We start from the raw sequence: 14,913 nt of genomic DNA, 5'->3' as shown, positions 1-14,913 counted from the left end.
ATTCTTGAAGGGGTCATTCCACAGGTTCTGAAATTAGTCTTGCAAAAGCTTAACTGTGAAAAACTGGTAACATTGGAGCAGTTTAATGACCAGCTACAACAGTTCCCCTTTGGACAAAATGATATCACACATCTTCCTGTTTTGCTGAAGCCATCTGCTCTGCACCAAGGTGTCATCCCTGGAAAAGCAGTTGAAAAACTGAGCCTTTTCCGACTATTACCTTTTTTGATTGGAAGTTTTGTGCCTCAGGAAGACAGTTACTGGGCTCTATATTTACTATGTCGATCTATATGTGACATAGTACTGGCACCTGTAATCAAAACATGTTGGCTGAGCCCACTGTCTGCTCTCATCACAGAATTTCTGAAGAGTTTTCAAAGTCTTTTCCCTGACAAATTCACTCCAAAGATTCACTTTCTGGTTCATTATCCTCGATTAATTGAACAGCACGGTATACTGAGAGCCCATTGGTGTCTCAGGTATGAGGCAAAACACCTGTACTTTAAACGTGTTGCATCGGTTGTAAACAATTACCAGAACATTGCAAAGACTCTGGCAAAGCGCTATCAAATGCGCCAGTGCTGGGAAGCACAATCAGCTGGAAACCATGGCTTGGAAGATGTCCCGTACTCTTTGATAGAGTTACCTTTGCATGCACTACCCTCCAAGCCAGGGGTAGGCAAGTTCGGTTCTAGAGAGCCGCAGCCCTGCATATTCTAGCCTAAGCACTGATAATCTAACCTGATGTCTAAATCCTAAAGACATTGATTAGCTTATTCAGGTGTGTTTGATTAGGGTTGGAACTAAACTCTGCAGGACTGCGGCTCTGTAGGACCGAACTTGCCAACACCCGCTCTAAGCTTAGGGAGATTATTGCAGAGGAAACGTCTGAACTGGGTGAGACACTCGTCCGATACACCACTGGAGACTTCTTGATCCTTGATCTTGTGCATGCTGTTTAGTGTATGCTTAGGTTTTTTTATACATTGGGTAAGAGCGCCACCTAGATAAAAACCTGGATAAAAGGAAATGTTTTCTCTCTTTTTTCTGAATTAACTTTGCAAAGGTGGAGGTTCCAATGAGTTAATTGGTCAATATAAATATGGTGGCATAACAATTATATGTTGTGTCGCTATAAACTTGTTAAAGGAAGGGTATCTGATTTTGAAAAATGTTAACGGAAGCCTACTAGCACTGAAGTCATGACCTCACCCTCCATTCAAATCGCCATCCAAAGCCACGCCTCCTCCAAAACACATGAACAAGCACGTGACATTCACGGTCCACGTCCCATGTCAAATTCACCAGTGAGAAAAAATTTGCAGTACAAAGTGAATAACATTACCAAAATAACGGACATAAACAACTGTTTTAAATTGGAATTAGTTAAACCATGTTTTCTGTACTGTAGACGTAACTAGTATATTGTTACGCTAATTCTTAAAGGAACACAAACTTTATAAGCACTGTTTCATCAAAGAAGAATATCTGAATCCAAAATACAATCATATCGCGTACCTACCTTACCAAAAGAAACATTGCGACGACCCTTTCAGACCCTTTGCCTTCTGCAGCTGTTTGCATGTCGTGGTAAAGCTGTAAAGTTACCGATGTTAATTCAGGTTTTTGCTCTTTGCTGATCCAGATGGTTTTTGTCGTTGTTTCAAAAAAATGTATTTGGTTTTGTGGCGCTGTGCAGCTTGTCAATTCAATAGGAAAGTTTGCCATTCTCCTTCTGTTTACAGACGGGAGGTGAGCGCATGTGAAGTATGGTGTCTGCGTGAACAGGTCGCGCAGTGGCATATGCAAAACACGTTCACAGTTGAGGGGCAAAAATTGCATGCTTCCAATTATTGCGTTCGGTCAGAGTTTAATGATTTGTTGAACATTTTTGGTCTTACGCCTTTCACAGACGACATATTTATAAAAATACATTTAAACAACTTTACATAGTGATTGCTATCAGGATGTGAGGAGACTTTTAACCAGTATAACTAAAAATGTTTCTGAATCAAATCAGATACCCTGCCTTTAAAAAATAACCATACAGCCTTTTCTCTTCATACTGTTAAAGATTGCTGGTCTCATATTATATTTCCTTGAGTCTGTGGAAGTCATCTGTTTTTTGTCACATTTTATTGACAACACATTTATAACAATTTAACTACTCAATAGGTTGATGCTGGAGAAGATGAACGAAGCATCAGGGAACATCTGCGAGTAATGAAGGAGGAAACAGAGAAGCTTCGACCAAATATAGAGCTCCTCAAAGAAAAGATTGCACTGATAAAATTAGGGCTGCACGTTTTCAAGTTTTTAATTAACCGTTAACCGACACCCTTAGCTGTTAATACTCGGTTAACCATATTATGCGCAAGGCAACCCAGAGATACAGACACACGAGAAAGGGGTAGTTATTAATTTTTAACACCTTTAATAACTGGTTGGACCACATTTAAAACAAAAGTAATTTATAGAAATAAAACGCAGTGGTAAGGACAGAGCAGCTTAAGTATGTCACTGACTTTTGCGTTCGCGGGAATGGTAGGCTGGGCGAAGGTACTCGCAGGCTCCGCGGCCGCCTCTCTATGATGCCCGGGTGTTGGCTGGGTTTGCCGCGATAGTCGGTGAAACGGTGATTGCCGGTGCTTCAGCCTCTCACTGGTTAGATCACTTGCCCACCCCGACACCGTCTTTCACAGTCGTGTTGGTATTTTTTTGGAATTAAAACAATTAGCGGCGGTAGAGAGAGCAAAAACTTATAACAGACTGTGTCTGCTGCATGAATTCACAGCGGAGCTGAACGCGAGTCACGTCACAAAGCAGCAGGTGTCAGATGTCTATTATTTCTGTCAGAGTGTGCGAGGCGAGCTGAATGACCAGACGATAGTAGAAGCCGCGTGCTTACTCGTTTTTGTTATAATGCACATATATGATGTTTAATATAAGCGAGATAGTTTTGTTGTATTTTTTTATCAATAAAAATAATAAACCCATCATTCAAGCAGCGCTTTATGGAGGAGAAGCCGGTTGCACTGCTTTGACGAGTTCTGCGAGAATTACCTGTGCACGTTGACTCAAGCACTTAATTAAACCAGCTGTTTATTCATAAACACGCAAATTCATACGCGATTTAATGCAGCTTACGCAAGCGCTGCATTTAAACAATTGCGTAATTCAAAAGTGAAAGTAAAATGCGCATGTCTGCATGCATTAACCGGTGGGAAAATTCTGTCACCGCAGCAACCCTAGGTTGTACATTAAGTATATAAGCACTGCATTGCAATACTTGCATTTTGCCCTGTCATTCTCGATTTTAAAGTGCTCCCACGCTGTGCTTTTCTTTGCCCGCTTCATATTAGAAAACTGCTACTACTTGTGGACATTACAAATGTCTGGGAGCGCTTTGGCGGTCTCTGGTGGTGCAAAAATGTATTTCAATTCAATGCACGCCATTGATGCCATTTAACCGAGCAAAATGTTTCACTCGGTTAAACAATTTTTAACGGTTAATCGGTTAACCATGGACACCCCTAGATAAAATGCTACCGAACTATTTTTGTGTCCAAGCATAGCACAGAGGAGACTCTCTCTGAGTTCCCGTGGTTCAGACTGGCCAAAATAGTAAGTACAGTAGCATGTTAATGGCCTCCTTAAATTACGTTATGATTACCCTGCGTGTATTTTCTGCTTTGCCTTTATCTTTTCATAAGCTCCTTTGGATTATGAGTGATCACACCACTGTTGATGTGGACCAACAAATTGTAACACAGCTCTCTGTAATGGCACCTCGAGTCTTTCAAGTTTCGCGGAGTCCCCTGAAAGAGAAGCTAAGACGCAAAATTGAGGACTGCGTAGATGCAAGACTGAAAAAAGGTAATAAAATCTGCACTGCTAGATTTTCATGTACCACTGACTGATACCCTACCTATCTGATTAAGGTCTTACTCTTTGCATGTTTTTGTCTTACAGTAATGAATGTTTAAAACACAAAACAAGTATTGGGTGAAAGCATCCACCATATTATTTAAATTTAATGGTGTTATTGTATTTAAAGGCCTACAGTTGGAAGCAGCTATTTTGCTCTTGCCTGCACTGTTCAAGGAGGACCCAGGGTTAATGTATGAAGTTGAGGTGAGCCATGAACTTGTGATTACAATCTGTGAAGCACAATCTAATCAAAGCACTACACTTATTGCACTAGGGGTGGGAATCGCTTGGACCCTCATGAATCGATTCAGAATCGATTCTTGACATACTAATTTGCATATCTGTGACGTCATTACGTCACATTTGCTCTCAAAGCCAGGTTAATGTTTGCGCTTTTGCTACTAGTCTCTGAACTGTCATATACTGAACTTTAATGCAACTAAGGGATAAATAATGTCATTCTTATATACATATATATATGTCCTGTTTCTGTTGTAAGACATTAAAACCAGTAAAAATAGTCATTAAACATGACATATTAATTCTATATGTTAACCAGCATTAACTTCCACGATCTGACTAACGTTAAGCGTCTAATCATCATCATTATACACAGTGATTGGCAGTATTACTGTATTTATATAATGCAGCGCACCCAGCGACTGAATAACAAACTATGTGCATATTTTTACAGAAGTATATTGTATATCTAAACAGTCAGCGGATGGTTTAGGGCAGGGGTGTCCAATATGTCGATCGCAAAGGCAATGCCGGTAGATCACACATAAGTTAACTGCTGCTCCATGCGCGAAATTGTCGTTATGGTCTTTGCGAAACCATATTGTGAAACACGCAGGTCTTTTTGAGTTGCTGCGCCTTTCTTCTCAAATGTTTTTTGCCAGGCCACTGCAGCTCAGTCGTCTTTAACTTCCAAAATTCACAAGGATGCGCATTCTTGCCTCACGCAGGATCTGATTCACGCGCACGGTGTGTGTGTGTGTGTGTGTGTGTGTGAGCGAGCAAACGAGAGAGAGAGAGAGAGAGAGAGAGAGGCAGCGTAGCGCTGATTTGTATGCTTCTGATTCTGTTGGAATTTTCTAGTTTGTTTCACTAAACCGCATCTCCGCTATTTTAAGGGGTACTTGACATGTACTCAAGGAAAGAATAGAGTATGGTGACAGCCCTAAATTCAATGTAGAGATATATGTAGTATAGTCCTACATGCTTTTAAAGTGTTCTTTCTCTTCTGCTCTTGTAAGCTCCGCTATGCGCTCGTGCAGTGCGCACTCTCTTAAGTTGTCCGTGTGCATCACCCCTCCCCCAGTTGAGTTCCGCCTTTTGGTTCTGATATGTGACGTTATTATTTTGTAAACTAACATTTAAGAATCGATTCTTGACATTTGTGAATCGATTCAGAATCGGCCCACGTCCAAATCGCGATTAATCTAAGAATCGATTTTTTGTCCCACCCCTATATTGCACAATGTATTTCCAAAAATCACGGCATCCTTTTAAACCATAGTGTCTCAGTGCTGTGAGTTGTGCCTGGCTTCACGGGCTGGCGGGCTGCCGCGCTTTGCGCGGATTGGCGGGTTCCTGCGGCGCGGTCGCGTGGAATTATCTGTTTGTTTTTGAATCACGCAGGGTAATGTTACTGATGTCATACGTCGGTCTGCGTAGCTCGACACGACGTCAAACATCTCCAGACCCAGTCTTTACTACCACATGCGCTTGTAACACTAACCAGACATCCAAATGCCGCCATATCCACAATAAATAAATAAATAGACCCACATGATCATCGTTTTCGTGATCGATCATCGATGGCACGTTGTTTATATATAAACAAACCAGATTTATTTAACTTTTAACTGCATAACATAACACAAAATAGTTTTAAACTTTTTGGTTTGAAAATAAAACAAAAATAGTGTTCAAAATGATACAGAATCATCATTAAAGGTTTTGGTTTTACCTAGCAAAAATCTTTTGTTGTCTAATGCCTTGCATATTCGAAGGTCTAGTTCTTTCATATGAACTGAACCTTTCTGATTTTGTCTTCAGCAAAATCCTTAATTATATCCTTTATGTTCCGGGACCTTCTGACTCTTTGTTCAATAGAAATCATTGCTAAGCCATTCAGTCATTCCTGGGAGATTGTGGACCGCAGGTAAGTTTTAATTTGCTTCAAAGTGGAGAAGCTTCTCTCTCCTGAGGCAACAGTGATAGGCATTGTCAACAGTAAACGCAAGGCAATGCTTAAATTGCCATAAAGCTCCAAGAGATTCTCCTTATAGATGTAATCTAACATCTATGCAGGTGTAGAGACATGATCTGGAAAAACATGAACAGCTGCCCTCACTTCAAGAATCAAGTCCTGACTGTCAATGTCTCCCAGTGTCTTCTCCAGTTTCTTACATGATTCATCAAGGGTGCCTTCTTGAGCTCCCTTCCTCATGTTATCAGCTGAATATAGAGAACCATACAGAGAGAAAAAGTAGTCAATTTGTGTGAACCTCTCACTAACACTATAAAGTACTGTGTTTCCCGTTTGAGAACATCAATTGACATTTTTGGACTCCGCAGAAGTTTACTATGCGGCATTCCCATCTTGTTTTGACAGATTTTTGACAGTGAGCTGCACATGGCTTTGCAGGATTGACCAGCGTTGTACTGATGAGCTGAAGAATGCCAAAAAATGTCATAGAAAGCACAGATGACTTGGCAGCATCCGCCACAACCAAGTTCAGTGTATGGCTACTGCAGGGAACACACACGGGCCATTTCTCAATGTCAAGGAAGGATCCTCGGAAGCCAGAATTTCGAGGATGCTACTTCATCGATGTCCGTCGAAGGACTGTTCCAATGTCGAGGGTCCTCGAAATTTCAGCCAAGGACTGAGTCCTTCGTTTCAGAAATATCCCATATACAGGAAAGGATGCATATGTGTATCCTTCGCGCTCTTCACACGCTGAAATCACCCACAATCCTATGCGCCCAGCACCGAAAGCACACCTTTCATTGACGCAATGACGTGCACTTGCTAGCCTGTTCCATTTAACGTGTTCTCTGAATGCTTAAGAGGAGCCTCGCCTAGCCTCTGAAGGAATTGACTTGTAAGGACTTAGTCCTGCCAAGGAAGTATCCTTGACATTGAGAAACGGCCAGAGCCTTACTGTTGATCTCAAGCAGTCTTTTCTGCACTCCCTGCTTGCGTCCCATCATATTACTCCCATTATCGTTTGACTGACCACGACAATCTGAAATGTTCAATTTGAAATGATCTAGCTGCTCATTTAGGGTATCAAACAGGCCTTTCCCTATGGTATCATTCACACTGACAAATCCAACAAAGTGTTCTGCAATATTTGCTCCCACTAATGACTCACAATTCACAGTATGACGCACCATAGATAGTTGTTAATTGTGGCTAAAATCTGGTGTGCAATCCGTTATCACAGAAAAGTACTTGCATTTTTGACTTTCTGAAGAATTGCATCCTTTGTTTTCTCTCCAACTAATGCAATGAGCTCATTTTGGATGATGTTACTTAAATAGTGATCTTTGATCTCCTTTTTTTCAATTCTTCTGAGGTGTTTACTCATTATAGGGTCAAAGTGAGCCATGAGCTCTACCTGTCCAAGAAAGTTGCCATTATGTGGCTCAAAAAGTTTTTCTGAATGACCTCGTAGTTTGATTTCATTCTGCTGAATGACAGACAATAGCAATTATTTTGCTTAAAACAGCCTTCCAATGCTGTATTTCAAGAGCATGCAATGCCTGACTTTTGCTGTCAATAGTTTTCTCGGATTTCAGTCGGTCTTCAAGTTCACGCCAGTTTTGCATATTTGCGCGATGCGTCTTGCTTTTCTCGTGCTCTTTTAAGTGGTTGTGGATATTGATCCACGCACAAAATTCACCACTATTAAGTGTATAAGTGATTCGTGTTTCAAAGAGCTTACAACAGAAACAAAATCACTACTGACTGAATAAACTTACCAGTTTCTCTGAATTTTCTCCTCATTTTTCTTTTTTTTTGTAATAACAGTCCACAGTGAAACGACGAGGAATTTAGTCAGAGTTTTGGGGAAAATTACAGAAATCTCTAGCACATGCTAACATTTTTGTTGACAAATCTACAATAAGTAAAACATTAAACAAGAATGGACTTTATGGGAGGACACCACGGAGGAAGCCACTGCTGTCCAAAAAAAACCCATTGCAGCACGTTTAAAGTTTGCAAAAGAGCACCTGGGTGTTCCACAGCACTACTGGCAAAACATTATGTGGACAGATGAAACCAAAATTGAGTTGTGTGGAAAGAACACACAACGCTATGTGTGGAGAACAAAAGGCACAGCACACCAACATCAAAACCTCATCCCAACTGAGAAATATGGTGGAGGGGGCATCATGGTTTGGGGCTGCTTTGCTGCCTCAGGCCCTGGATGGATTACTGTCATCGATGGAAAAATGAATTCCAAAGTTTATCAAGACATTTTGCAGGAAAACTTAAGACCATCTGTCCACCAACTGAAGCTTAACAGAGGATGGACGATGCAAAAGGACAATGACCCAAAGCATAGATGTAAATCAACAACAGAATGGCTTCAACAGAAGAAAATACGCCTTCTGGAGTGGCCCAGTCAGAGTCCTGACCTCAACCCGATTGAGATGCTGTGGCATGACTTCAAGAGAGCGATTCACACCAGACATCCCAAGAATATTGCTGAACTGAAACACTTTTGTAAATGGTCCAAAAGTTCTCCTGACCATTGTGCAGGTCTGATCTGCAACTATAGGAAACGTTTGGTTGAGGTTATTGCTGCCAAAGGAGGGTCAACCAGTTATTAAACACAAAGGTTCACACACTTTTTCCACCCTGCACTATGAATGTTTACATGTTGTGTTCAATAAAAACATGAAAACGTATAATGTTTGTGCGGTATTAGTTAAAGCAGACTGCGTCTCCCCATTGCTGTGACTCAGATGAAGATCAGAAAACATTCCATGACCAACTCATGAAGAAATCCAAGCAAGCCCAAAGGGCTCACATACTTTTTCTTTCAACGGTACCTACCGTATAGGACGATAACAGATTCTATACATTGAGCGACATCTTGGACTCCAGACGTCGATGTGGGCGCACATATCTGTTCGACTGGGAGGGCTTAGGCCCAGAAGAGAGATCATGGGTCCCTATAGATGACATCCTAGATCCAGTATAACTCAACTCTTTTCATAAAGAACATCCAGCCAGACCTGCACCTTGCAGCAGAGGCCACCCACACACACTTGCCTGCAATGATCCCAATAACCAGACTACTAATCACCACGACTTGATCCTCATCACCAGTGAACAGCATACAAGCCACACTCACCCTGCATTTGTCTGGTCTCGTCTAAATTCACCTCAGTCTTTCCATTGACTTTAGCTCACTCACTGGACTACTTACCTTTCCCACGTTGTTTTGGATTTGTTATTCTGCTCTTCGTCTTCAGTGTCGTTGTCTTCATCGCTTATCTACAAGGAATACAAGGAAAGTTTTTATTCATTACTCAGAGAAGTGTGTGTGTTTACTTACCAGATTATTAGTCGAAGATTCCATTCTCTTCATCTGTTGTTTGTACCATCTGAAACAATCAATAAAACTTACCTGCTTCATAGTTTGTTGTCGTCATGCTCTGTATTAGCCTGGTAATACCATCCTCTGCTATTTTTCTTCGCTTCATAGACAGAGTCTGGCTGGGCATAATTGACAATCGTTTTCCTTCTCGTGGGAGGGGCTTGTCTGAAGTTTAAAATCATTGGTCTAAACGTAAACCAATCACATAACGTGTGAATATGATGTGCGTTATGTGCCGGCTCAGCCGCATCAAATTTCTGCTGTAAAACACACGTATGATGTAAAAACAAACCCATTGAGCGAAATACCGGAGTTAACATCGCTATGAACGACTTTTGCAGATTATGTAAAGTAAATCAGGCCAGAGCTAGTTGAACACTATCCTTACGGTGTCTTCCCACTCATGTCTAAGTGGAGGAACGCCCCTCTCTCCTCTCAAACTCTTCCACCAGACAGCCATAACCATATGTAAATTAAATGTTCCTACCTTATTTTCTGGTTAATCAGAAACGTCACCAAAGAATGTTGGCCCACGCGTCCTCCACCATTAATTATGAACAATGAAATTCCCCTCCGTGATTTCTCGATCATTGTGCACGTCAAGCTGTGCTGCACAGTTTCTCGCTGACGATCAGTAATAGTTGATAAATTAAACTTTTCCCAAAACCTGTCGGGAGTTGGGCAACAACATCATCTCCATTCAAAATGTTTAACAAACACTCTTCTTGTTCAGGCTTAAGTTGGCAAGTGCCGGTTCTCCACAACAGAGCAAATAGCTTTCTGTGCCTCCATGTCCACTACAAACTACAACCGTACATTCGGCGCTTAGCCTATACGTCACGGCTCTCAGCCCGCCCTCTGTTCGTTGATTGGACGGCCGTTTTGAGACTGGAGGAAAAGGTTAGAATGGGAGGTATCTCAGACTGAGTACAGAAGCGTAATGAAATTTAGCGAAAGTACAACGTCTGACATAGTCAGGCTAGCTCTGTGTATACTATCCTGACAATTATCAGCCTGAAACTTAGGGAAAGTACATTCTGAATACTGTAGTTAAAAGTAATTTAACTTATAAGGTTTGTCGTTCAAATAAATATGAAAAGATGGTTAATGCTATTATCTTCTCTTCCCTAGGGCCATGCTCAGACCAGACCTTCTGAAACCGCAACACCCAAGATACTGCTTAAGGGCTGCCGGGAGGGCCACCCCATGCAGTATGACCACATTTCACTCGTGTTGGATGGCCAGTTAGTAACGGAGGAAAGCGAGGACATCTCAATGGCCCTAGGACTTCTCCTGTGTATTTATTTTACATTTGAAATCCAGTATCCCAAAGGGCTGAAAAAGACACTGACTTTTTGGAGTGTGTTGTTTTAAAATTGAAAGATGCAGCTGGACTTCCTGTCACTGTCAAAAGAGTGTACAACTCCATATGTGAGTAGACCGGATTGAAGATCGTTTTGCATCTTTCAACCTCTTCTTCTCTTCTCTTTCCACAGTTTTAGAAAAATGTTAAAGGAAAACACCACTGTTTTTCGGTGTTTTGCTATGTTCTTGCCTCAACTTAGACAAATTAATACATACCTATCTTGCACTTAATCTTTGTACAGCGCATTGTGAATATGTTAGTGTTTAGCCTAGCCCCATTCATTCCTTAGGATCCAAACAGGGATGAATTTAGAAGCCACCGAGCGCTTCCATGTTTTCCCTATTTGGAGACTGTTGCATGAGTAGTTGCACGAGTATGTGTGGTGGTACAAAATAAAACGGTGTGATTTTTTTAGATAAAAATTAGAACAATATTGTGTGGCGGAAGAGTACTTAAATTGTAGCACTTTGACCTCGGTGTGCAGTAACATCTTCACTCCAGACTACTCCAGACTACTGTGCCACCATACTTACTTGTGTAACTACTCATGTATCAGTCTTTGAATGGGGAGAACATGGAAGTGTTTGGTGGCTTCTAAATTTATTCTTGTTTGGATCCTAAGGAATGAATGAGGCTAGGCTAAATGCTAACACATTCTCAACGCGCCATGCAAAGATGAAGTGCACGCATTGAAAAAAGATAGGCATGTATTAATTCATCTAAGTTGAGGTAAGAACATGGTAAAATATTAACAACGATGGTGTTTACTCTGTTTGTAGTTGTGTATAAGCATTTTTTTCCATTTCATGTTTATCGCATTTAAAAGAATATAGATTTTAAAAATAAAAAGCTATGTGTATGTATTTCTCTGTATGTGAATAAAATTTCAGTTTTATTCTGTGGTTGTATATGTATATTCCCTGACTTGATTTTTATAGTAGCAAAAAATAATAGACCTAAATAAAAGGTTTCTCAAGTGTAAGGTGTGTTGTGTTTTTTATGTGTAAGGGATAATGTGCAGGCAGCAGGTTGTTATCGCAGAATAAGCCCTAACAGTGTGATCAGGAGCCAAGGCGAAGCAGGAGGTTTTTATTAGGCCTACACAGAAGGGGCTTTGTTTCGCAATAACAGCCGTCCTCCTTAATATTATCCTGCTCTTCACATGGCTATTTACCTCATAACCAAGTTATTAAAGAAGAAAGATTGTTTTAATATCTTATTAGCACGATTTTACCTTTTGCCACGTGAACTCGTTTACTTTCGTTTTTAGGGTATAAAACAGCATTCACGAAAACGGAATGTGATTGAATCATTTGTAAATATAATGTCATTGTTTAAAATACATATATATATTTATTTATTTATTATTCAGTTGGGTAATAAGATAAGTGTCATTTATAGAACCATATTTACTTGTCTATGGTAGTATCTGGCAAGAAAAATTAGCTCAGCTAGCTCGAAAAATGAACCACTGTCGGTTCTATTGATCACCACTTTTGTTTAACCCCGAATACACACGACTTTTATGCCGATTTTGCCCAGATTTCCAGTATGGACTAGTTTGCAGTTGTTGCAGAATATCTGCAGATCAGTTTTTATCCTTAAATGTTTACAAAGTCTGCTGTCTACAAAGTGTATGAGGCCTAATTTTTTTAATTTGTTCAGATTTTAAGTCATGTGATGTATTCCTGGCATTAAGGAATAAAGTGCTATATGGCACCTCTTATGGTTCTACATAGCACCATTTGACAATGGTGCTATATAGCACCTTCATAAATATATATAGCACCAAAATCGGTTCTTCTATGATTACGAGTCAAAGAACCACTTTTGGTGCTATATAGCACCATTTGTTTTTAGAGTGTAAGTCAATCATTAAATAAACTTGATTCTCCCCAGAAACACATTAACTACACTGTTGACATGAATTGGCAGTACTGTGAAGAGAAATACAATAAAATGTGCTGAACAGGGTTCACAAAATTATCATTTACAACAGGACAACATCAATAATATAAAAGCTTAAACCTATATGACCTTTTATTAACAAATATTTAAGTACCGGTAGTTAAGGTTCTTATCAGTTCTTATTCTGTGAAAATCATACATAATCAAAATATTCAGGCACAAATGATTATGGGTATTTCTGTACTGATAATTTTAGGTTCAGTATACCTACATTTTTTAGTTTAATGAATTTTGTACGCTTTAAAGTTTATTGAACTAAACTTTTTAGGCATAAGTCCAAAACACAAAATATTAAGTGATGTTTATGTCATTATTTAAAGAGACACAAGGCAAGTCTGAGTATTATTTCTCTACTAGCTCCCCCTAGTGTCTGGGAGTAAATGCTTTCTATATCTGAGAATTTACGAGACTGAAGGACACCGGGTCGGATACAGCGAACTTGCAAGTGGGGTATTCTTCCTACAGACGGTAGGGGCGGGCGAGAGAGACTTCATTCGTCATGTAATGAGTCATTTAACCATATACAGACTTACGATGATGATTTATTAACATAAAAATGCTGCCTTGTGTCTCTTTAAGACAATATCTGTGTTAAGAGTGTATTGTTAAACTATGATGAGCAGTATTATTATTTAAAATAAAAGTCAGATTAAGATTAAAAACGTAGCCAATTCTATCAAAAGCACAAAGAAAAGACAAAAGACGCTGATACCTTTGCCCATGCCACTGGATACCATTGTTGGGCTGATGGGTGGCTCTTTTGTGTTGGGTATTTATAGTACAAATGATAATCAATACACCTAAAATATGGATATTACACTTCTTTTATAATTAAGCCATGGTTTAATAGTACAGGTCCATGCCTTTACCTGCTCAAAATATTTACTTTGTTCACAATAAATGATGTTTTATGTTGTATCCCCATACTCTGCATTCAGGCCAATTACCAAGCTCAGAGCCCTATCCCCGGACAGCACGCCAAATACATTTACCAATTTTATCTATTCGACTTATTTGTAAGTGTGAACTCGTGAAATGATGCAGTACCTGATTCTGCCACCTTATCAATGGGTACGCTTTGCTGATGGGCCATGAAGCCCAGGACTGAGAACACAGCAAAACCAGCCACAAAACTAGTAAGACTGTTCAGTAGACAAAGCCAAAAACTGTCCCTAAGAAGAAAAAACAATAAATGATACAAACATACACAAACTGATTCATTGTCAGACATAATAAATGTATTTTAAGAAAATCTCAGTTTTACAGGACATGTACAGTTTCACATGACATTTTTACAGACATTTATATTTTTATTCACTTAACATTTTTTTTTATAAACTGTACTTTATCAATACTAACCTGTAGCAGTTATTGTTGTATTTATTGTAGCTGCCTAATACAGTGAGAGTGCCAAGAGACAAACTGTAGGAGAAAAAGATCTGAGCTCCAGCCTCCATCCAAACCTACATACACAGCATATTTTAATACCCTAATATTAGTGTGCTTGGTAAATATTTAAGTTTATTGTTTATTGCTACTTTTTTAACGCTTTAATTGCTACTTTAATTTGTACTCCTTTTCTTACAAAATAGAAATTATGTATAAATAAATATTATGCATTTGTGACCCGTCACAGAAACCAGTGCCACAAGTCGGCAGCACACGTTTCGAGAAAATGAGAAACAAATTTTTTTGTTCAAAATTTGTGATTTTCGTTTTATTGGAGAATCTGTTAGTTGAGATCACGAAGAAGCCTCTCCATGTTTGAGATAGCAGTTTTTGTATATTTAAAAGCGTACATTTTGCGGTTGAAATGGGCTTGTTTTTCCGGAGATTCTAGCGTGCATTGTCTGTGTATATTTACATACTATATAAGTGGCTTGTGTTTTGCCTCCACCCCCAAAGGGAACAGCATGACTACTAAATAAGGATAGTTCACCCAAAAATGAAAATAATGTCATTAATGACTCACCCATATGTCGTTCTAAACTCAGAAGACCTCCATTCATCTTCGGAACACAG

General features: G+C 39.7%; 2 protein-coding genes across 3 annotated transcripts in view; one reads left to right on the top strand and one right to left on the bottom strand.

The window, feature by feature from the left end:
- Nucleotides 1-14,913, bottom strand: part of LOC129419078 (sodium- and chloride-dependent GABA transporter 2-like) — a 51,425-nt gene that overhangs the window by 21,654 nt on the left and 14,858 nt on the right. For both annotated transcript variants that reach the window (XM_055174077.2, XM_073853315.1), the window contains 2 exons: nt 14,251-14,354; nt 13,939-14,063 (listed from right to left, as the gene is read on the bottom strand). In XM_055174077.2, coding sequence (XP_055030052.2) covers nt 13,939-14,063; nt 14,251-14,354 — 229 coding nt within the window. The remainder of the gene's footprint in view (nt 1-13,938; nt 14,064-14,250; nt 14,355-14,913) is intronic.
- Nucleotides 3,277-11,112, top strand: LOC141349679 (sterile alpha motif domain-containing protein 3-like). The gene is made up of 4 exons (XM_073853316.1): nt 3,277-3,624; nt 3,714-3,876; nt 4,058-4,134; nt 10,689-11,112. The coding sequence occupies exons 2-4, from the start codon at nt 3,726-3,728 to the stop codon at nt 10,929-10,931; spliced, it is 471 nt and encodes a 156-aa protein (XP_073709417.1). The 5' UTR covers nt 3,277-3,624; nt 3,714-3,725; the 3' UTR covers nt 10,932-11,112.

Source organism: Misgurnus anguillicaudatus, chromosome 15, assembly GCF_027580225.2.
Source record: "Misgurnus anguillicaudatus chromosome 15, ASM2758022v2, whole genome shotgun sequence".
NCBI classification, from domain to species: Eukaryota; Metazoa; Chordata; class Actinopteri; order Cypriniformes; family Cobitidae; genus Misgurnus; species Misgurnus anguillicaudatus.
The sequence above is the reverse complement of the archived record's forward strand: the minus strand, read 5'-3'. Positions and strand labels throughout refer to the sequence as shown.